The sequence below is a fragment of the Takifugu rubripes genome, chromosome 3, assembly GCF_901000725.2.
Source record: "Takifugu rubripes chromosome 3, fTakRub1.2, whole genome shotgun sequence".
NCBI classification, from domain to species: domain Eukaryota; kingdom Metazoa; phylum Chordata; class Actinopteri; order Tetraodontiformes; family Tetraodontidae; genus Takifugu; species Takifugu rubripes.
This window is the reverse complement of record NC_042287.1, coordinates 11,978,017-12,000,773: the sequence shown is the minus strand read 5'-3', so window position 1 is coordinate 12,000,773 and position 22,757 is coordinate 11,978,017. Positions and strand designations below refer to the sequence as shown.

The window sequence follows — 22,757 nt, the reverse complement described above, 5'->3', positions numbered from 1 at the left end:
AATATGTCCGGTTTCCGTCGTTAACCTAAATCGGTGCGTTTCGTATTCACACGTGAATGTGAAATAAACTCTCAATAAAGCAAAGAGCATCGCATTGGCTGACGGGAAACGAAGAAAAACCCCCCCAAAAGGCTCATTATTTATATTAATGATGTAACTGAAACAACATTACTTACTAGTAGTGGTTCATTTTTGGGTTTGTTATGTTTCTGTTATTTGTAGATACAAAAAGAGCCCGCTTCTGTTTTTTGACTTCCGCTGAGAATATAAACACTACAATTCCCAAGAAGCCCTAACAAGGAAGTGGTGTAGTCATGTCACCTAGTGTATGCAGACGAATACGTGGAACTTAGAATGTTTTTATTGAAAAATGTCGCTTACAAGTTTAGACCGTCGTGTCTAAGAATGTCGTGCAGCAGTCGTGCATTTTTGCTGTTGTTCCTTTTAGCCTTAGTCGTTTTTCCGTGCGCGCCAGAGCGAGTTAAGAGGCAAAAGGAAGTGGTAGTTCGTCAGAGAGATGACGGAGAGGCTATCACCTATAATGTTGATACTCAAGGTGGACAACAGCAAGGTCTAACAAAGTCGAATAATGGTGACGGACTTGTCACAGAGGAGGAAACAAAAGGGAACGAGCCGCTGTCTTCCAGGTCTGAGCTCACAAACACTTATTCCATCGCTCCACTGTAGCTTGGCTAACTAGCAGTAGATTCTATAGCGAGCAATCCTGTCGTTTATGCTTCATAAGTACGGTAAAGTCATTTACAGTTTCCACCTTAAGGAAATGTTAAGTTCTATGTATGTTATGAATGTAATGTTTTGTGTGTTGGCTGGTTATTCTACTTAATTTACAACACATATTTCTATTTTCTATTCATCCTAACAGCAAGTCCAATGACACAGAGACCTACAATAATGAGACCCTCCTCTCCACAACACCAACTGTCAAGCCAACGACCCCTGCACTACCTACTCCCAAACCCATTCTTCCTGTACAAACTGGGGTCAAGGCTCAGGAAGAGGAGCAGTCCAGCGGATTGACCATATTCTTCAGTTTGCTGGTTATTGGTTGGTGCTATTTTTGTTCCTGAGGTCTTATATTTGTGTCTTTATCAGTATTCTCCCAGTTAGTCCACCATAAACATGCATCAGCATAAATCCCAGGTCAAATATTTATTCATCTTTGTCTAGTAATTTAGGATGAAGGAAGTGGATAAAGAAGATGGTATGGTTAAATATATTTACCACTTTATTTCAATACAGTTATCCTATTGAGCTCCAGTTCACATCAGGTTGAGTCACATTAGAAATGGCATCAACCATGTATAAGAGAATCAACACAATTGCTCATTTGCAGACAGATCATCTTTATCAGACATGTTAACATTCATGTCCCAAGTATTTAATAATGAATATATTGTACTATATATACACATGCAGTCATGCAGCGTGAACAATTGCAAATCAAAATTTATTCATTTATTAACTGCTTTTGTTGCCAAGTTTTACCAACGCGCCAATATTTCTTTGCACTCTCAGCAAATTTATGGTGTTTTAAAATCATGTTCTATTTGGGGAAATGAAGTGTTTTGGTGTAGAGAGTTTCGATTAACGAAATCACATTTAAGGAACCAGTTGTTTTTGGTTGAGAGGGAAAATGGGTTCTCTTTGCTTTCACTAGTCCAGTTGACTCTTCGCTAGACCTTCATGGATATTTCCATGGCATGCATTTAATAACTTACCTAAGGTAACCAAAGGCCGACTAGTGTGGCAGCTGTTTCTATGGTAACTCTGGTCATCATTTGCTCATCATGTGTGGAAAAGTCATTCGTGCAAAAAATCTAAGCACTACGACAATGTGAGGGTTATTTTTGGGCTGATCTGAGTCGGTATGACACGTTAGTTAGGACGTGGATGTATTTGTCCTGAATATTCATTCTACTCTCCCCAGGTATCTGCATCATATTGGTGCACCTGCTCATTAAGTTCAAGCTGCATTTTCTTCCAGAGAGCGTGGCTGTTGTATCTCTGGGTAAGTTATTTTTCTTCAGCAAAGCTTGAAATTGCATTTTCTTTATACAGTTAGTACATTTTTGCTTTCACACTCACTCCATCTGGGTAACACACATCTTTCCTGCCCCTTCTCCTATTCCTGCTGACGCATGATAACACACTTTTTCTGTCACTCTGCTTACTAACTGGAAAGCATTGTTCCTTCCTCATCACTTCCATTCCCTCATTGGTTCATTTTCTGTCTTCTGAAAGCCCTCATCTCTGAGAGAAAGCCTGGGTCTTATTCAGACCATTGTAGATCATTAATGTCGTCATTAATTCTCGTCTTATCTATCTTTCTTTCTCTGCCCTTTATGCTGATTTATGTTTTACTCATCCTGTTAATTAATGTCCTTCAGCGCCGTGCGAGAGGAGAGCTGAGGCTCCAAAGGGAACTCGTGAAAGAAAAAAACTAACACAACTGCTTATGAAACCTCCTTGTATCTAATTATTTTTAAGTACAGCATCCATTTACAGGACTACTTTCTGGGTTGAACTGTTTTTCTTTTCCAGGGATTCTAATGGGGGGATTCATTAAGATCATTGAGTTCCAGGAACTGGCCAACTGGAAGGTAACAAACCTCAATGTACACATTGTAAAACTGCACATGATCCATCCATTTATCCATGTAATTATTGAATCCCTTTGGAATACATGACATATTTGTTTGAGAACCATAAATAATTGTGTTTGAGAAGGGTGCAGCAAGCGTAGAGATTAAATCACAATTTATTATGCTGTGCTTCACCTTTCATTCCCTGCCTGCGTTTTCTTGTTCAGTGACATACTGCTCGTGTTTTCGTCCTCACAAATATCTCTCGAGCTCTGTTCTGAGGCCTTTTCATAGTAGTGCACATTCATTTTTGCCAGATATCATTTCCTTTGTACCTCTATGAAGTCTCATATTTTCCCCTCTGGTTCTCACAGCCTTTCATTAACATTCCTTCGTCTCTGCCAGTGAATGAAAGAACAAATCAAAGAGGTGGAGAGAGCTGTAGAGAGGGGGAGGAGGACAGGTTGGGTCTTGTACACTGGTGGCATTGTTTTTTGGAATGAGAACCCCCTGATGATACCGAGCCATTGGCCCCGGTAACAGGAGCCCCATCTCCCCCAAAAGGGCCTATGTGAACCTCTACTCCGCTAACTGTGTTCAGTCTACCGCTCACCTGTCCAGTTACAGTGTGTTTGTGGTATGACAAGCCCTGTAATCACAATAGTAAATATGCAATGCGATGTGCTGCAGGGGTTTTGTGTGGGGCTGCAGAAAAACAGGCAAAAATAAAAATGTGCCTGAAAATTATTCCTTTAACCATTCTTGCCCCAGACACTCACCACCTTCATTAGAATGTCAATATATTGACTTAGCTGGTATGTTGGCACAACAATGTGCACCAGTACTACCAGTGTAAAGTTCAGAAGACTCTTTCCCCCGATGACAGGGGGTTGGTAAAAGCTGCATCAATAAACAATAGACAAGGAAAGTCCTCCCCCGATGATGGCCCTCCCCCACCATCTTTCCACCATCTCTTCCTGTGGGAAGTTTACCCACAGGAAGCACAATCAATGATCTGCAGCCCTCAGAGGGTCTGTCTTTATCCCGCTGACACCAGCTCGTTCAGCAGGCTTAAACTGGATGCGGTTACCTCTGAGGCCGCCCTCTGTCCTGCTCCCAACACTGGCCCACTTGGCTAATCAAAGCAGCCTCTGGGAGCGCTGATGCTGCGCAAGCCCTTCTGGCAATGACATCCTGTCATCGCTGGCTTTGTCTCCCATCTTTTATCTCTTACATAAATTTCTATTCGCTACCACCCTCGCCTTATCTCCAATCTTTTCGCTGCAATCCAGCACTTCAAAAGCCCTTTCTGCTACCACAGACCTCTTTCTTTTCCCTCTCATCTGCCCATCTCTCCCCTGTGCTCTGACACAGATCGGAGAAGGAATTGTGTGCCAGTAGGAAGTAAAAAGAGAGTTCTGCAGTGTGTTTCAGCCAGCACAGAGAACAACACACCCCTCTCTGTATGGCTTGTAATATCTGGCAGTAGCACTTCTCTTTAGTGGTTCCTGTTATGAGTTTGAAGCCCCAAAGGGCAGCAGACAATTTTAACAGATCCCTCTCGCACCACATAGAGAGCAATGCAGAGACCTAAGTTTTCATTTTTTTCTCCTTGTGATAATGTCATTGTGTGCAGACCCTCCAGGGATAGTTTTCTAGTGTTCCGCTGACCTTTTGACTGTGCTTTCACCTTTCCACAAGAATTTCTGACTTTTAATTATTATTAATTTGTTGTTTAATCAATATAAAGCTTTATTAGTAATCGTTCTTGGGAGGGAAAAAAAACTGATTGATACTTCCCAGTATGACCATCTTTCCTGTTCTGGTGTCACTACTTTACCTGCTCCCTCTATCAGGTAATGCATGAACCCTTTCAGGAGGAAAGGAACGTTTCAGGCCGGCTTGGACAGTAACTGAAGGCCATAAAAGTCCATGTCACAGTGTGAGGCAACCCCATAATAAAACTGCACATGTCTGTGCCTCTTCAGTCGCTCCTGGAGACCTTCCTGCGTGTAGCTGTTACAGCTGTAGCTGTCAGATTGCGGTGCATGCATGGCGTCCCTTTGTACCGCTCACGTTAATATTCATTCTTGACCTTTCACTCGCAGTAACGGGGACACAACTGCTGGCTATGAACGTTGTGCAGAAGTGGTGCTTCCGCAGCATTCTTTCTCTGGCCTACTTCGGCTGCTAATTGAATGAATAATAAGACACAGTGTGCAGGGCCAGACTGTGGCGTGGCCTTTTTCTCCAGCCTGTATCCTTTATAGGCAGTGGTCTATGCCTGACCTGTCCTTGAAGAGGTTTGAGCTGGAATGTAAGTGTTAGTTATTGATAATTACCTTTAAGAAAAGCATCTCTGTTGTGCAGAGACTGACTGTAAATGTTTATTATCACCACCTCCTCACTAAATGCCTCTTAGAATTGTGTTGTTAGCACTGTTCTTGAGCAGGAAACTTCACCAGACACACTAGGTAGACCCTGACCCTTGGGTCATTTTAGCCTGTACATTTTCTTCCATCTCTGCACTTCCAGCGCGGCGTGTCGGGCCCGGTCTCGCTCTAGACCCCCGTCAGCTGTCAAAAAGCAGCCTTCGAGAATACAGTGAGAGATATTGTGAGCTGGAACTCAAGGGCAGAACTCAAGTTCTGCCCTTTCTTCTTGATTCTGGCATGACCGCCAACTAGGAAACTAAAATGGATCTTCAGTCATTTCCTGTGCATTCTTCACACCCTCACACACACACACACACACACATCCACACACACCACACCCCCCCCCCCCCCCCCCACACACACACACACCCACACACCCTCACACCCACACACACACACACACACAGACACACACACCCCACACACACACACACACCACACACCACACACACCCCCCCCCCACACACACACACACACACACACATACACACACACACCACACACACACACACACACACACACCCTCACACCCACACACACACACCACACACACACACACACCCACACACACACCACACACACACACACACACACATCCACACACACCACACACCCCCCCCCCACACACACACACCCACACACTCTCACACCCACACACACACACACACACCACACACACACACGCCCACACACACACACACACACATACACACACACACACACACACACACACTCATGTGGAAACATGTGGCGCATCACGCACAGACACACTAGGCAGCCTGAGCGTAATGCAGCACGGGCACATGATGGCTGATCGGGGAGGCCGGCCTGTTAAGAAGCAACAATTATTTCATTATATTGCCAGAATAATCAGAGTGAAGGCCACTGGATCTCGTTCATGAGAGAGAGAGCGAGCGAGCAAGAGAGAGAAGTGACTAAATGAATGTGGTTAATTAAGAAATACCCCTCACGTGTGTGGCCGTCACGTGTCAAAGTTTGACACATTGCTATCAAAACAAAACACATCTAATTTGGACATATTATGCACTAATTCTAATCAACATTAGATTAATATGTTGGTATGCCAAATAATTCAGCATTGTTGTTTTTAATCAGCCCGCAAGTGTGTGTACACTGCAGCCGACAAATCAATCATTTAGGCAGGACCTAATTTATCCACTTAAATGTTTCCCTTCACTGCGTTTTCTAATTGATTATGTTGGAAAAGGTTTTGTGAATGCCTGTGCTGACAGAGACTGCAGATGATTGCACTTAACCTGGTTTAACCTATATTAGGTTCAGGTTTCTGTGGCCTGTAATGAATATTTGTACGTCTTCCTTTTAAAGGAGGAGGAAATGTTTCGGCCCAATATGTTCTTCCTCCTACTCCTCCCACCCATCATCTTTGAGTCTGGATACTCGCTCCACAAGGTACGGCAGATTTATTATCTGGATCAGGGTGAGGATCCTGATAATAGGATAAATGTCAGTTTTTTGCATATGTCATTCAAACCTTTAACCCTGTTGATGATGCACAGTGATGTACCTGCACTCTGCTCCTATTTTCAGTGGCTGCATGTTATGTAACAGTGTGTAACTTAAAATACCAGCGACCAACTCTGAATAGTCGAGCTGAGTGAATGTGTGTGTGTTTGAATATCCAGGGAAACTTCTTCCAGAACATTGGCTCCATTACGCTCTTTGCCGTGATCGGCACGGCCATCTCTGCCTTCATAGTTGGAGGAGGCATCTATTTTCTGGGACAGGTGAGGATTGATGTATCTTCCAACAGCTCAGAATCAAACATTTTTGGAACATTTTCATCTATTTGCAGTGCTAAAAGCTTTCTCTCTGCCCCCTTTTTTCCCCCAAGGCTGATGTCATCTATAAGATGACCATGACCGACAGGTGAGTACGAGTATTGCATACAGCTCAGCAGGAGTCCGTTACACATAATTATTCACTGTCTTGCTGTAGTTTTGCCTTTGGCTCGCTGATCTCTGCCGTGGATCCTGTAGCCACCATCGCCATCTTCAACGCCCTGAACGTGGACCCCGTCCTCAACATGCTGGTGTTCGGGGAGAGCATCCTCAACGACGCCGTCTCCATCGTACTCACAAAGTAATAGTCTCTGCTGTTAACCCTCCTGCTGCTGCTTTATTCAGGTGCTTCAAACTTTACCCACCCACCCTTATTTTAGCATCACAAAGGGAAGAATGACTCCTCCTTTGTTGACTGAATGACGACATATACCCCCTTTCTGGTATTTCAACTGCTAAACTGGCCAGTGTTGCTGCCATTGATTGACATTTCCCCCCTCTGCTGTCTAACATCACCCCCAGATCATAGATGACAGTTTTGATTTGGACTTCTATCATGTATTGTCTGGGTGAATATGCCGTTAGCCATTTGCAGAGAGACACACAGAAGCCGACGGACAAGTTTGACAGAAACCGTCAAAACTGTCAGGACGCTCGTCTTTGCATATCTGTCATTCACGCTGCCGTCTCGCCGCTCTAAGGATCTTATCTTCTCTAGTTGAAGGCTGCTAAGTGCGCAAAGTGATCTCAAGAGCCCGCATGCTTCCATAGAGTAAATGAGTCATTAAATATAGATAGGCTTAACAGGTTTGTGCTGTTAGCGCCTTACAGAGCCACTTCTTCGAAAGCTCCTGTTTCTAACATCAGCGCAGTCGATTGTCCTGAATGCCAGAGTGTAAACAAGGCATTAAATAGGTTGATAATCACTTTGTTTGTTGTCAGACTCTTTGGCTGGATAGTTAATATTTTGAGTTAGATTTAGTTCACACATTCATTAACACAACATAATGAAGCAGAGAAATCTCCTGAAGAATTTGCAAAATTATAAAATGACTTGGTACTAGTCTTCAGTGTGTTTAAAAACAGTAAAACCAAAAATGGAATCAATTAATCAATCTATTTATACAGCGTCTGTTACAATCAAAATTGTTTCTAGGAATCTATCTATGACATTTGTGACTGACTGACGTTTTCCAACTAAGGTTTAAATGGTGGGTGTGTTCTGCCCTCTAGCGCTCGATAATAGTAGTGCAAGTGTTTATTTGCCACTTTGATTCTGTCTTACAGCACAGCAGAGGGATTCTTTTCCCGCTCTGACAACGCCACCATTACAGGCTGGGAGACTTTTCTGCAAGCACTGAATTATTTCCTCCAGATGTTTTTTGGTTCTGCTGCCCTGGGAACCCTGACTGGACTCATCTCTGCTCTTGTATCCTGACTCCTACAGTACGCTCTCTCTCTCTCCCTCTCTCTATTATTATCAGTAATTTATTCCCTAACTCACAGATTAGTTTCTGAAACACTTTGACCTGAGGAAGACTCCTTCGCTGGAGTTTGGCATGATGATAATCTTTGCGTACCTCCCCTACGGTTTGGCCGAAGGCATCAAACTGTCTGGTGGGTGCAGGCAAAATCTTTCCGGTTTGAGTTTAAATGTTGACTTTTGTCTTCAATTGAAGGTTCGCTCTCACCTACAGGAATAATGTCCATCCTGTTTGCGGGAATTGTGATGTCCCACTACACCCATCACAACCTCTCGCCTGTCACCCAGATCCTCATGCAGCAGACGTTGCGCACGGTCGCCTTCATGTGCGGTCAGTGAGCTCCTCATTTTCTCCTGCACGCTTCCCTTTATTCACCTGCATCAATTCCACTTTTGTTTGATTTCTTTTCCAGAGACCTGCGTCTTTGCTTTCCTCGGCCTCTCCATCTTCAGCTTCCCTCATAAGTTTGAGATCTCTTTTGTCATCTGGTGCATCGTAAGAGCTCCGTCTATTTTTAGAAAAGGCCGCTTGATCACGAAACCAGCCGCCCCACGATCACGTCTCTGTCCGCAGGTTCTGGTTCTTGTGGGACGAGCGGTGAACATCTTCCCTTTGTCCTTCCTGCTGAATTTCTTCAGAGATCACAAGATCACCCCGAAAATGATGTTCATCATGTGGTTTAGTGGTGAGAGGATCCAGGCTGATCCTGTTCGGCAAATGACATCATTTCGCGGTGGATCAGCTTCGTTTGATTACTTCTCCCCCTCTCCTCCTCTGCCAGGTTTGCGTGGTGCCATCCCCTACGCCCTGAGCCTCCATCTGGGCCTGGAGCCCATCGAGAAGCGGCAGCTGATCGGCACCACCACCATCATCATCGTGCTCTTCACCATCCTCCTGCTCGGGGGCGGGACCATGCCGCTGATCCGCATCATGGACATCGAGGAAAGCCAGTCGCGGCGTAAAAACATGAAAGACATCAACCTCAGCAAGACGGAGAAGATGGTAATGAATGACACGCTCAGATTTTCAGGCACCCAAGTGGGAGCACCAGCAGGCAGACCCCCCCCCCCCACACACACACACGCACACACACACACACACACACACACACACATCTCCCTCGTGTTCCGTCTTTGATGTAATTCCCTCCCTTTCCTCCATCATCTCGCCTTCCGCGCGTCCCCGCCCCCCACCACCCCGGCCTCACCTTCATCTTCTCCATTTCACCCCCATTTGATTAGTTGGCCTTTCAGCCCCCCCCCCCCCCATTTATCCGACTGCTTGTCTTTGTCTCCAGGGTCACACCATCGAGTCGGGGCATCTGTCAGAACTGACAGAGGAGGAATACGAGGCTCAGATCTTCCATCGACAAGATCTGAAGGGCTTTATGTGGCTTGATGCTAAATACCTCAACCCCTTCTTCACCCGCCGACTCACCCAGGAGGTAAAAGGAAATTCTCCCCCTCCTCTGGGCTCTGCTTCTGTGTCCTTATTTATTTTTCTGCCTCTCAGGACCTTTTGCGCGGTCGAATCCAGATGAAGTCTCTGACCAACAAGTGGTACGAGGAGGTCCGCCAGGGGCCGTCGGGCTCCGAGGACGACGAGGATGAAATAGACCATCTGTGAACACTTTCAGTTCTCATGAAAGTGGAGATCTCGTGTGGATCTTTGGATTCAGCCACATAAGAGACCCCAGTCGGATCACACAGGAAATCTCTGCTGTGTGTGTCTAAAACACGTCGTCCCGGTTAAACTGGAGGTGATGGTTGGAACGATAAAGAAACGACCTTAATTACTTGTTTTTCCCTTTATTTCTGGGTTTCTTTATGACAACGTTTCAACTTTAGTCGAATGTTTCACTTTCTGTCAGGACGTCTCAGAATTTTATTTCAGAAAATGGATTTTTTTTTTTGCGGATATTGTCAAAGCAACTGTTTCACATTTTTAGGCATAATTATAATCCATCATAATTATAATCTAGTCTGATTCACCTCAATGACACAAATATCAGGATGATTTCTCACTCGTCTCAATAGCGCTTTGTGTTCTCTGTGTCACTGATGTTGAATACTGTTTGAAGAGAGGCAGAATGAATGTGGTTAAATGGGAATGTTTTCCATGTGAATTTATATTTTTATTATTTATGTATTTATGTGGGAAGGGAACTTTTTACTGGCTAATTCTGCACTGTTAAATAAAAGAAATCTATACTTTGCATGTGATCTTTTTTTGTGCTGATATGTCATATCTGTTATTTGGGTGACTTTAAGGTTAAACTTTTAATCAGGGTCCAGAGATGGCATGTTGTAAATAGTTTACAGATTAAATAAGTTTAACGTTAATACTTGTCAGGCGGAGACAGACGGCCAGAACAACTGCTCTGCTAATTTGAATACGTGAAAAGGTTCAAACTTGTTCACACCAGAGATTTAACACAGAGCCTACTGGCAGACATCATGTGGACAATCCCGAGGAACACCACAATGACACATCCTTGAAATGTCTCCTTGAAGCTAAGCATACTGATGAGGATACTTCAGAGCGTGGCGTGTTTCAGGCCAGTGGTGGACCAGAGGAGAACATCTGGACACGAGTAATAATGCATGCTGATTCTTAATGCCAATATCAGATAATCTGGAAAGACACTACTAAGGCCACTTCTGCCTGCTGCTCGCAGTCACCCCTTAAATGTCTTTGACAACACATTAATCTGACATCCGCACGTTCGGTCCTAATTTTAGTGTTGTAATGCAACCAAGCGGCCAGTAGGGGGATTCAAATCCACGGTGCAGCGCGATGAAAAATGAATCCCACGTAATGGACTGGAAGACAGCTCATTGGCTATTTAACTATTTATTACCCATGTAATTACTCCTGTGTGTACTCTTTACACATCAGTACTGTGCTGGTACTCTAAAATGTTGCCCCAGTAGAAATTTGAAACCTTGAAATAGATGGATGGGTAAAGATATCCATAATGTCTTTCTATAATCTGAGCTGATCTGGACCGATTTAACGTGGCTCCAGAACCGCATTCAGAAATTTGAATTTTAAGGTCTTAGCAAATCTCTTAAAATATACGTGCGAAAGAGCTCCAAATACTCTTCAAATGATTGTTTTATTTAAATTTACCCACAATGCATCCGGGGTAAATTAAAATCTAAAAGTTGCAGCTCGTTAAAACAAACCATCATTTTATGAAGGACTTCTTAGGCATTAATGTGTTTTATTTTGTTATTTGCTTAATTACCCAGGTGCTTTATCTTATATTTATTCGCTTTTGATTGCACAAATAAAAGTAACTTTGCATTTGTGTCATTAGAGTATGAGCCAAATAAAAGCGTGATCGACCCTGCAATTGTGCAGTGAATGTTGTCAGAGGCAACTGGAAAATGTGACTTAGCATCGAATTAATTAATGTACATAAAACATTATTATGCTGTAGGTGCTAAAATGGATATTCAATCAGGTGCCGCCTGAGGGTCCAACACCCCGTCCTGAAATTCAGCCAACATTTACCAAGTGTGGGTGTAATGAGAGATGTAACTCAGCTTAACGAGCCACCAGGAGACAGTGAAAAGTAATCCTCCGGGGTTCTTCTCGCATATCTGATGAATTGCGGTTCTCTGCAAACTTCCAACCAATCAGAGGATTGTGCACTCTCATCGTGGGAGACGTGCAACGCCATTTTGACAGCTGACAACTCCAAAAAACAAGCCTAAGACTGAAAAATCCCGATGACGACGCCCACATACCAGGAGAGCGGCGCATCCATGTGACAGCAGGAGGTTGCAGTCATCTTCCCCAGTTCACTTCATGGTGGGAACAGCCACCGTGCTCGTTGTTCTGCTCTTGTTAATCAGCTGTCCACTGGAGCGGCATCACTGATCAGTCAGCAGAAACAGACGAGTCAGGGAAGAAACCAATAATATGAAGACAGCCCGTGGACGTCAACAAGACCGAAGGGTTAAGATTGGATTGTCGAGCGCTGCTGTGCATCGTCCACCATGAAAATCTTTAGATAATATTGGATAATGTTGGGTTGCCATGAATGTCTGTAAGTGATGTGGGTTGAATATATTTCAGCGGCCATTTCATTTACATAAAGATCAAACCGAGGCGCCGCCATCAGCAGCAACGGGACTCTTTCTGCCATGTAAACTGGAAAAATACAAGCAAAGAGAAGGCGTTTTACACCTTTAGGTCACGGCTCCATCATTATCCTGTCCAGGCAAACAGAAGAGTGGGCGGTTTCTGCATGTAATTCGCTTTGAATGGTGGCCGTTAGATGGTCCCGGAGGGAAGACGGCGCAATTAATAAGTATCAAAAGATGCAGATTCCTTTTCTTGCTGCTGTGATCACACAGTAAAAGCAATAGAGGAAGATTAATCACGCTAATTCTGTTTGACTGAACCCTCCCCCCAGATTGAGCAATACTCCCATAATAATCCTAAAAACCAAGGATGAAGGTTGGTTGTCAACTTTCCAGAAACACCCAAGTAGATAGGGACACTGATATCATCAAGAAAAGTAAGGAAGCTTTTAGTTCTGCAGTGCTCCAGCTTCCTCCTCCAGTTTTGTTGTCGCCATGTGGGTTCAGAGATGGACTTTGACAAAGACACTTTTCAGTAGTTTGTTGGTGTGTCGATCTGACTCATTTCTGCGTGGGCAGAATGTCGGCCAGACATTGACAAAGGCTGAGAGGAGTCCTTGGAAATGCTCGTTGGTTCGATGGGGAAGTGGCCGTCGGGGATATTCTCCGCCAGGTAAAGAGAGGGTTTAAACGTGGTGATGATAGCGAATAATTATGAGGACAAGTATGCTAACCTGCTGCTAGCAGACTGTTTATTGAAGTGAAATGAATGGATGGTTAATCCACTCATTTATGGCATAACACGGATTATAAAAACTAACTTTAGACCTGTGACGCTGGAGGAAAAAAAAAACAACTCTTCCCATCGCTGACCTCCTCCGTGTTGGGGATTTAGTTCCTTCCTGCTGTCAAAGACTTTCTTGTTTGCAGTCTGACATTGTCCTCTATGACAAGCCCGTCTCAGAAGGCAGATAATCTTCACAACCGAGCAAGAGCCACCAGATCAAGATGGGCGATAGTGGTAAATGAGGCTGGGGTGAGAGCATCTGTTGGCTCTCACTAAAGTCTCATTCCAAAAGTTGCCTCCATGCTAATTCCCCTCTGGTGATCTGACCTCACATGCTATGGAGAGCAGGGACATTTCCCCTCTACTTTGTGCAAGTTGTAGATGCCATTAATTCATCACGATGATCCCTGAATCTGTTAATGCTCAGGTTGTGGGAGAGCTGGACTCCCCTGTCACCCTTAATCAGGTCGTACAGTCCGTGGGATCAGTGCAAAGCAGAGTTTGGTCAAAACATTTTTATCCCTAACTTACCCTCCGTCATTAACTTTGTATAATAAGCATAATTAATGACTTGAAAATCACTCAGGTTTAGTAGCAGCTCAGCCTCACTTTTACCAGAAATCATGTCTGAGTAAGAGAGCGGAGTTCATTCTCTCAGGTACGGGATGAGGAATGTCTGTCATTACATCATCCTGAGCTATACGATTAGCCTGTTATTACTACGTTATCAGCAGGCTACTTTTGGCTGCTTCATCACCTCTTTCTCTCCCTCCATCTCTGCTCTACCATCATCACACCATCAACACTAAGCAGTCAGTATTCATCCAGCTTGTTGTTAGGAAGGCGGTTGGACCCGGTTCCTGTTCTGCTCTTACATAATCTGGGTTTGGGGAGAGATTCTGCTCTGGACACCTTTCCTGAAGCCAGCACATCAATGACACCTGGTCTTACCTGCTTTGGAGCTGGCTATTAAACCTATTTCACACATCCAGCTCCTCGTGGGAGAAGGTGCCTTTCTGCGGATGATATACTGCTGTATCTCCCGAATCCCGCTGCCTCTTCAGCTGGTGCCGTTTTAATGTTATGAGAGCTGAATCTGCAACCAAAGTGACTGTTGTTCGATAAAATCCTTCAGGGTTTTAAGATGAACCGTTCAGCCTCCTTTAAATGATGTCGCTCTGCTTTTAAGGTGTGAAGGTAACGCGTTCCCTCCCGGCTTTGTTCGTTGCCAACCTTCCTCCTCTCGGCTCCAGTGAAGTCTGACTCAGAGTGATTTGCCATTTGGCAGAAGGAATGCTGTTAAATAAAAAGACGTTCAGCAGGAACTCAAACCTGCGCGTGTCTTTTTTCAATGTCTTGTTTTTGAAACTTCTTGGATTCTTGGTTCTTTTTACTCCAGTCCCGTCTGTGTGGGTGCTTTCAGGGTGGCCATTTTATCCCCTCTTTTTCCAACTGTCCTCTTCCCCTCCAAGTCATCCCGGGATAATCTATCAAAGGTCCTGTCCTGTCGGAGATTACGCTCGTTTGCACTTTTGCAGATCAGGATTATTCTGAAGAAAGAAGCTCTCTCATTTGTTCTCAGACTCAACCTTCAGTCAGAAACATGCGAGACCAACACACCGATCAGGTCATGTTGGATATTTTAAAACCTGTTACTCTCGTGACTCTCACACCCGCTGTAATTTCTTTTTCATGACCTTCTGAGCATCTGGGCATCGATCAGCTGCTCGTTTTATTCTCAACTGGCGTGCGCGGTCACTCCAAAGGTCGGCGGCCCCCATTTCCCACTGTAAGCCACGCAGTTTACTTATGTAAATAAAGCAGCTTTGGACATTTCCATAACTCAATTTTGATTTAGGGATACAGTTTAACAATGGCGAGGATACGCTCCTGGGCTTTAAAATGCAACGTAAAGAAATGTTCAGCCAGCCTTTGGCCCAGGACAGCGTCATATTTGAATGTTCTCCAAGCACCGGGGGGGTGGGGTAACCTTGGAAATTGCATCATCATCAAATTAGCCTTAGCTAACCTGATGACGGTGCGAGCAGGCAGAGGAGAGGCGGCGGGGGAGGGAACTAGAAAGGGACAACTACAAGAAGGAAAACTGAAAATCTGTGTGTGTGTGTGTGTGTGTGTGTGTGTCCTTTTATTAGCTGCATATTGAGTACCAAAACACTTGTTCTACTTGCAGGTGATGAAGCCCATTTGGATGGTTCCCACAACTTCAAAGGACTGTTTGAGGGTGAAGACAAGGTTTTCATCGTGAGGACAGAATTGGGATTAAGGTTAACCTTAAACCTTGTATTATGTATTATGTCTATCGGAGTCCCACGAAGCTAGAAAAATGGTGGCGTGTGTGAGGGAGACTCCTCTTCCTCCTGTGGACCCTGATCCAGAATGAGAAGTTCGAATGAAAAGAGTTCTGCCAGGATGAAATACAGCTGCTCTACAAATCAAAGCTCAATCTGGAAAGCAACAGCGCTGAACTACGAATTTGTAATTTGTCAAAAAATAAAAAACTATTAAAAAAAGTTGCTGCTGAGGTCACCGGCTCCTTCCGTCAATTGTGTAAATCTGTTTGACGGGACAGGACGCGGGCGGGAGCGGCGACGGCCGATGATGTATTTGTGACAGTCTGAGGTCAAAACAAATGCTCTTTTGGGTATCGACATGTTTTTCATGGGAACGACAAAGTCCAACAAGGACTCCTTTGATCTGGTTAATCCACAATGCATGATGGGAAAAAACCCCCCTCCTTTAGTCTGGTTCGCAAACAATTTTTGCCTGCAAACACAGACCTGAAGAAAAAGGAGAATTGTTGCTGATAATTGTTGAATCACGTGTTGAGAATCTTTTTAATGGGGAACAGCGGCAGCTTTGCATGAGTTTAAATCATGCTGACGGTACCGTTAGCATTGTTTATTACCGTTAGTATTGTTTATTACCGTTAGTATTGTTTATGTAATATCGAGAAAAGAAAATCTGAATTGGATCGAGTGAATTGACCCAGAAAACGTCTCCGCACATCAGAGGGAGAAAAACCCTCCTTCAAAGACGCGACCGATGACGTCATCATTAGCGGTGTGATGACAGCAGGGGCAAAAGGTCAACGGCGCATTTGTTGTCGACATGACACCGTTTATTAGAAAAAGACGTCTTATTAGAGGCCGTTTATGCAGAGAGAGTACCCCCGCTGCTCACGCAGACCAAATTTATGTCAGCGCCTCCATGAGAAACAGGAATTAAGTGACACCGGCGCTCCTGGGAAAAGTCAACATTTGTCTCCTTAATGCAAGTCTCTAATTACAGAAGTTGAATTTAGAGCCGTTAGCTGTTTGGGCTCTTTAATCAGAGGCTCTTTCTCCCTCTGAAAATGAATGAGCTTTTCTATGTTGTGTTGACAAGTTTACAAAAAAAAAAAAACCCATCAGAGGATATGAATCCCCAACGCTTTTGTGGATTCGCATTTTCCTTTTTGCGTGACTCCCTCAGAACCGAATCCGAGTCGATGGATTAACGTGCACAGAAGCTCTTTTCTGGAGTCAAAGCTGTCTGCTGTGAGAGTTCCCATCCGCCTGACGTAGCTTTGCATCAGCACAAACAACAGATCCCCGAATAAAAATATACCATTGTTTAAGTCTCTGATCTCACCTGGGGAACACGTCCCCAGATCATAATGGTGCCAGTATACGCTCCTCCGCTGGGCAACAGCCCCCAGATTAGGCTGTGAATCATATATAATACCCTGACTCGTTGGGAGAAGTCTGTTCACGTCAAACCGCTGCACATCTCAAATGCTTATATCCACATTTGGAGCGTTTGGAGACACATGTCAGAGGGAGACAGCAGAAAGCAGCAGCTATGGTGCTTGTTTGGTTTTTTTGGGATTTGGAGAGAGTGTTTTCCCCCAATCCCCCTGGAATTAGATGGAACGGTTTTGATCAATGCGTGGATTTAGGCTGGCTCAACGTTTAAAAGTGTACGTTTTCAGAGATGAATCGGCCCGGCTGTTTATGTTCTCTGTCCTGAATCGATGAGGAGGGAGGAGGCGTGATGCAGGGTGGAGGTGGATGGGCGTATATTGATCTTGCCCTTGAGGAACTCTCATATTCTTCTCTAACAGCATCCATAGAAAAGAGAGGTCTTGACACGTGTAGGGTCCGTCCTTGGAAAAGCACAAGCTGACTTAATGAGCCCAGTGTTGTTTTAGTTTTGTGTTTGGTTGTGTTATTTCCCATTTTTCACTGACAGTTGCGCCCTCCTTCTGCTTTGCATTTCAGTTTAATCCCCTCATGTGTGCAATTTCCTCCTCCTCTTCCTCACATTTATGCCCTTGCACTCACTTTCCTCCTGTCTGTGACTCTGTGACCAGGGCCAGCGGTAGCTCAGTCTGTAGGGGTCTGGGGTGACAAGCAGACGTTTTGAATTCTGACCCACTTTCCAGAAGAAATGCAGCTTGACAGTGGAGGAATGGCTGTACTTGGTATTGGTCCGAGTCCTGGAACACGCTTCAGTACCCGAGAATGGGCAATATCTGCAGCAAGCAGCAAATTATTCAGCACGGTGATGTCATTTTTACTGAAACACAATAAAAAACAAGTGAATCATGTGAGAGGAGAATTTAAATAAAGAGAAAACATGTAATTTATGGTAAACAGGAACTTCTGCAGGCTGATGTTTGCCAGCAGCTCCCAGCCGCTGGTCCTCTGGTCCCCACCATGAGTGGGTGCCAGTTCTGTGAGCATGCACAGTGGTGCACGGCCTTCTGCTAACAGCAGGGACAATGCTCACATCTGCTCCCTTCAGCTGAGACGTGCAGATGCACAGTCCAGTGCCTGGCCTGGACCCAGGGTCCCTCAGGGCTGGACAAACAAGTGTCCACCTAAAGATCGATATAAATGGCACAACTGTTGTGACTGTAGATTCTCAACACGTTAAGAAGGCACGAGTCTTTCAGTTAAGTCGAATCCTCTAATGGCTCTGTCTCCAGGATCCAGCGGAGCCACGTTTCAGCCTCCCAGTCCTTTCATTGCCCCAAAGCCAGTGCAGCCGCTCAGCTGTGAACAGTCGCCTCTCAACTCGAGACGCTAATGAACTCCACTGCCGGCCTGAACAGTGAACCGAGCAACACATGTAGTTCACTCATCTTAACCATCATCCCTCAAAACGAAACCTGCTTATCGGTCTTCTGCTAATCCTGTAAAAACCTTTCCTCCTTCGCAATTACACCAGGATCCACCTTCCACTTTTAGATTTACATTTATATGAGATTTAGATTTATAGAGCCCAGCTGCATCACGCGGTCCAGACTGACATGTTTATAGACTCGGCTTCAACCAACAGTTGATCCAAAGCATGTCTGTAAATCCTAAATCACATCAGGCACGCCAGCAGATCGACACCGCAAGCGTTCCGCAAAAAGATCACAATTATCTCGTCCACAATGCCGGGGGACGTTCCCACACATCGGCTTCATAATCGCACCCAAGTCACACGCTCACCACCCCCTGAAAGCATCACCAACAGGAGCAATGCTTGTGTTCACATTAGTGCCAGAAGTGTTATCTGGGGTTGTGGTTCTGGAGGTCCCACGCCGGGCTTTCACTGAACTCCTCTTGTCTGCATTTCAGTCAGAAATAAAGGAGGTCGCATCCTAATGCATCACTGCTGAAAGGGTAAGACAGCAAATTAATCAACCTGAGCATTTTGGTCAGTACTCCAACACACACCTTTGTGCGTGTGTGTGTGTGTGTGTGTGTGAAAGAGACACGGGCTGATAAGAGTTTCTCAGACATGTGTCCTCTTGATGTCAATATACCCTGAGGGAAAAGGTGCCACAGTGGAGGATATCAGGCAGGACGAGGAGCGTTCCGCTCTGCTCTGCGATTCCTCTCCACTGTCTTCGCAGTCCCCCTCCCACAAACACACACACACACACACACACACACACACACACACACGTGTCCTCCTTCCCTCTCCTCTCTACCTCCCATGCTGGAATAATCCATTTGCTCCAGTAACATTTGGTTTATTTTACCTCAGCGGTGAATCATTTTCATTCACGTGGTGTGTGTGTGTGTGTGTGTGTGTGCCCCCGGTGTGTGTGCCTGCCCCTCGCTTAGCGGCGGCTGGCCTGCTGCTGGCACAGACTCCAGCCCCCCCCCCCCACTGATTGGGAAGACGGGGCACGAAATTGTTGGGCTGATTGTGGTCAGACATTATTCTCACCTCATCCCTGGAGCTGTGCCAAAAGGGCTGTTACAGCTTTAGTCGCTAATAAAATAACTGCACCAACCATTTAGAAGATCAATGGGGATGGTTGGATGAAAAAATATTCCCTTATTTTTAAAATTCGAGAACTCATCCAACCACTGCCGCTGCAAATGATCAGCCTCCGTCCACACAGCGATGGGCTGGACAAAGAACCGGGAGGCTATTTTCAGTGAACGTTAGAAGGTCGGACCCGAGAAGAGAACAATCCTCATCTGACGACTTCTGTAATCCTTTTATCCCTTCCCCTGATTTCCCTCCGTTGGGGTTTTGGTTATGTAACTCTGTTTACAAGAACACAGAGATGTGACTCTCAGTGACACACATGCATGCGTGCACACACAAAGGCACAGGCAGTGTGTTCTGTAGATATACACACCGACAACAGCACGTCCTCTCAAAAGACCTTCCATCCTTCAGCACATATGAATATATATGATGATATATAGTAATAATTCAGGTTTCTGTCTCTTCAAGTTGTGCTGAGATCATGTGACAAGAATATGGTGCTCAGTGCTTAAACAAGGGTTATCAACCCAAGCTATCAGGGTATCTTCTTAAATGGAGCCAATACGGGCGGGACAGTTATCTTCCTTTTGGCGTCTTGAAGGCGTCTTCCCGCCATCATCACGTGGCCCCTCACATCCACTAATAACATAGGCTTTCTTAAATTCAAGAGATAAATGAGCATCACATATGAAGCTATGTCCCCCCCCTGGGCAGCGCGGAGTCAGCGTCTGAGTGACAAATCAGCACAGAAATCAGCATCGCACTCGTCCTCTCGACAAAAATGTCTGGAGCACATCAGACCTCCTGTCCATTAAACAGGGCGGACAGTTATGGCGCTCTTCAATGATAGCATCCTCCTTAAGTGGCTGAAGCAGTCTTCATCAGCTGTCGCCCCGCAGTGGGACTGCAACGCCAGGATCGGAGGGTGTGTGTGTTCTCGAGTGACAACATTTCGATTTCAAACGTTTAAAAAAAGAGACAGGAAGGAGCGAGAATGATTTGGGAGTTGCAGGCGATGGTGCAAGAAGAGGGAGTGACGGAATTGAGATGAATGGAGCGATCCATGCTCTGATAAACAGGCCTCGGCTGCAGCTCACCAGGGTTTCACCTCCCAAAACAGGAACCAGCACACAGCCAAAATAGAAAACACCCTGCAAACACAATTGAGCAACGAATGTTTTTTTTTTTTTTTGACGAACAACTTTCTTTCTGGCATGCTCAAACACACACACACACACACACACGAAACCGCAGACGCACACACGTTTGGCACATCTCCCCTGACCCCATCATCCATGCAGCCAGTGCATCCAGCCTGGGATGCATCGCATCCAGTTTAGTGGAAATATGATAAATGACCCCCCCGCAGGCAACATGTGACCATCCATCTATCCATCATCCCATCCATCTGTCCATCCATCCAACCATCCAGCCATATATCCATCATCCATCTATCCCTCCATCCTCTGTTCTCCCAGATCAGGGTTGCAGGGCTGAATAATTCAACCCCAGCATTCACCAGGAGAGAGTCGCGCCCTCACCCCCACTGCACCCCGGCCCCTCCTTGCAACAAGATCGGCGCTGAAAAGTTTGAGCAACTTAGCTTCTTAGACAGACTCCTATTTTTCCTCTTGGCCACTTTCACACAGCATGCAACCTCTGAGGAACCTCGTCCCCAAGAGAAGCACGCCACATTCCCATGGATGCTTTAAACACGATTACTTAGCCCAGAGACAGCAGAGGCCATTATGTATTCATGTGACACCAGTAATTAAATTGGCAGCCATTATTGCTTTACCATCAGAAGGTAAATCAGCTGCCTATTTAATGTTTAATGTGGAGCTGAGAGAAATAACCTCAGGGCTGAAGTCCAAATACACACATGGAGAATGTGTTTATTCGACCAATCAACTGCTATTTTTCTAATCCGACAGAGCTTCATTACTCTTTTTATTAGTGTTAATAATATTATCATCTATCGGTGCCCAGCAGTGCACAAGTGTCTGTTTTCTGTAAGAAAAGAGATGTATCACACATTCAACCTCTGCAGCACTGGAATATGCACATTCATTCAATGCAAGCACAGACAATGAGCATAATTGCACTCGCCACACAATGAGAAAACGCTCCTAAAGTATAGGAAATACCGTGGCTTACATCTGTGGGAGGCAAGTGCCAACCATCTTCACAGCTGATATACTTGAGCTTCATTTCTATCACATGAGAAGAGGTTTACCCCCAACTTAAGACCTTATATTTGGCTTCCTCGGTAACAATGAAATATTGGTTGTGATCAGGCATTTCTGGGGCCTGAGATAAATTACCTGCTGGTATTATGTGAGTGTGTGTGCATTGAGTGTATGCATAGCAGATAGACTGATCATTTATTAGCATCGCCTATGCCGAAGGTAATTTCCCAGACTAACCTGCTCCATCCATCCATCTACCAATAAGCTTTATCTTGCAAATCATTTGTTTTTATTAATAAATATTAAATGCGACATCCGTTGGGAAATGCGGGAGGATTAATGCAGCTGTAATAATGTCACCTCTTAGCATGCACATACTGTAAATCCTGAACAGTCAAATCTGTCTAACTTTGCATAAAAGTCAGGTTTAGCGTGACTGTCAGAAAGGATGAAAGCAGCTAGAAATTAATTTCCTGGGCATAAAAACAATTTAATATTGGATGATTAAAAACGCTGTATCACGCTGCACAGCTGTAGAGCCCCATTATGCTGCCCTAAAATAATGTCTGCAGGACACACTATGAATGCTGGGAAAAAAATCTAATAAAGTTGCCTGTTTTGAGGTCGGTTTGTAGACCGGCCCCCACCTTGCCAGCCTTTTCCAGCCTCCGTGTAACTGACAAATGACAGAATACAAAAGATGGCCACCTGATCTTGGTAGATTTTTTATTGGTATTGACAGTCGCGGGAGTCACGTGCTGTGCGGAGCTGTGGCATGGAGCTTCACCCAAGGATTAAGGGATCAACAACACTCACAAATAAATGACACCGCAATATTTGGCTGGTGAATAAAATCTGGATGAAAAACGTGAGTGTTGGACATCTGTCGGGAATCAGTCACTCAAAGTCAGGAGAAGAAGCACCCAAAGCCCCAGGAAACTATAGCCAAGGCGGGTCCGGGAGCATGGCTTATATAGAGGAGGGACTGAGGGGGGCAACGAGGCACAGGTGTAACACATCAGGACAGAAAGGAGAAAAAAACACACTGTTTTCCAATCTCTAAATG

At 45.0% G+C, this 22,757-nt stretch overlaps 1 protein-coding gene across 1 annotated transcript; it reads left to right on the top strand.

The window, feature by feature from the left end:
• Window positions 1-275: 275 nt before the first annotated feature.
• Window positions 276-10,557, top strand: slc9a8 (solute carrier family 9 member 8). The gene is made up of 16 exons (XM_003963334.3): window positions 276-647; window positions 884-1,065; window positions 1,949-2,029; window positions 2,563-2,621; window positions 6,386-6,469; window positions 6,703-6,804; window positions 6,912-6,946; window positions 7,016-7,159; window positions 8,146-8,287; window positions 8,370-8,475; window positions 8,556-8,672; window positions 8,755-8,837; window positions 8,916-9,027; window positions 9,124-9,344; window positions 9,640-9,786; window positions 9,855-10,557. Exons 1-16 carry the CDS (start codon window positions 355-357, stop codon window positions 9,966-9,968), a joined length of 2,022 nt encoding a protein of 673 aa, XP_003963383.1. The 5' UTR covers window positions 276-354; the 3' UTR covers window positions 9,969-10,557.
• The last annotated feature ends 12,200 nt before the right edge of the window (window positions 10,558-22,757 follow it).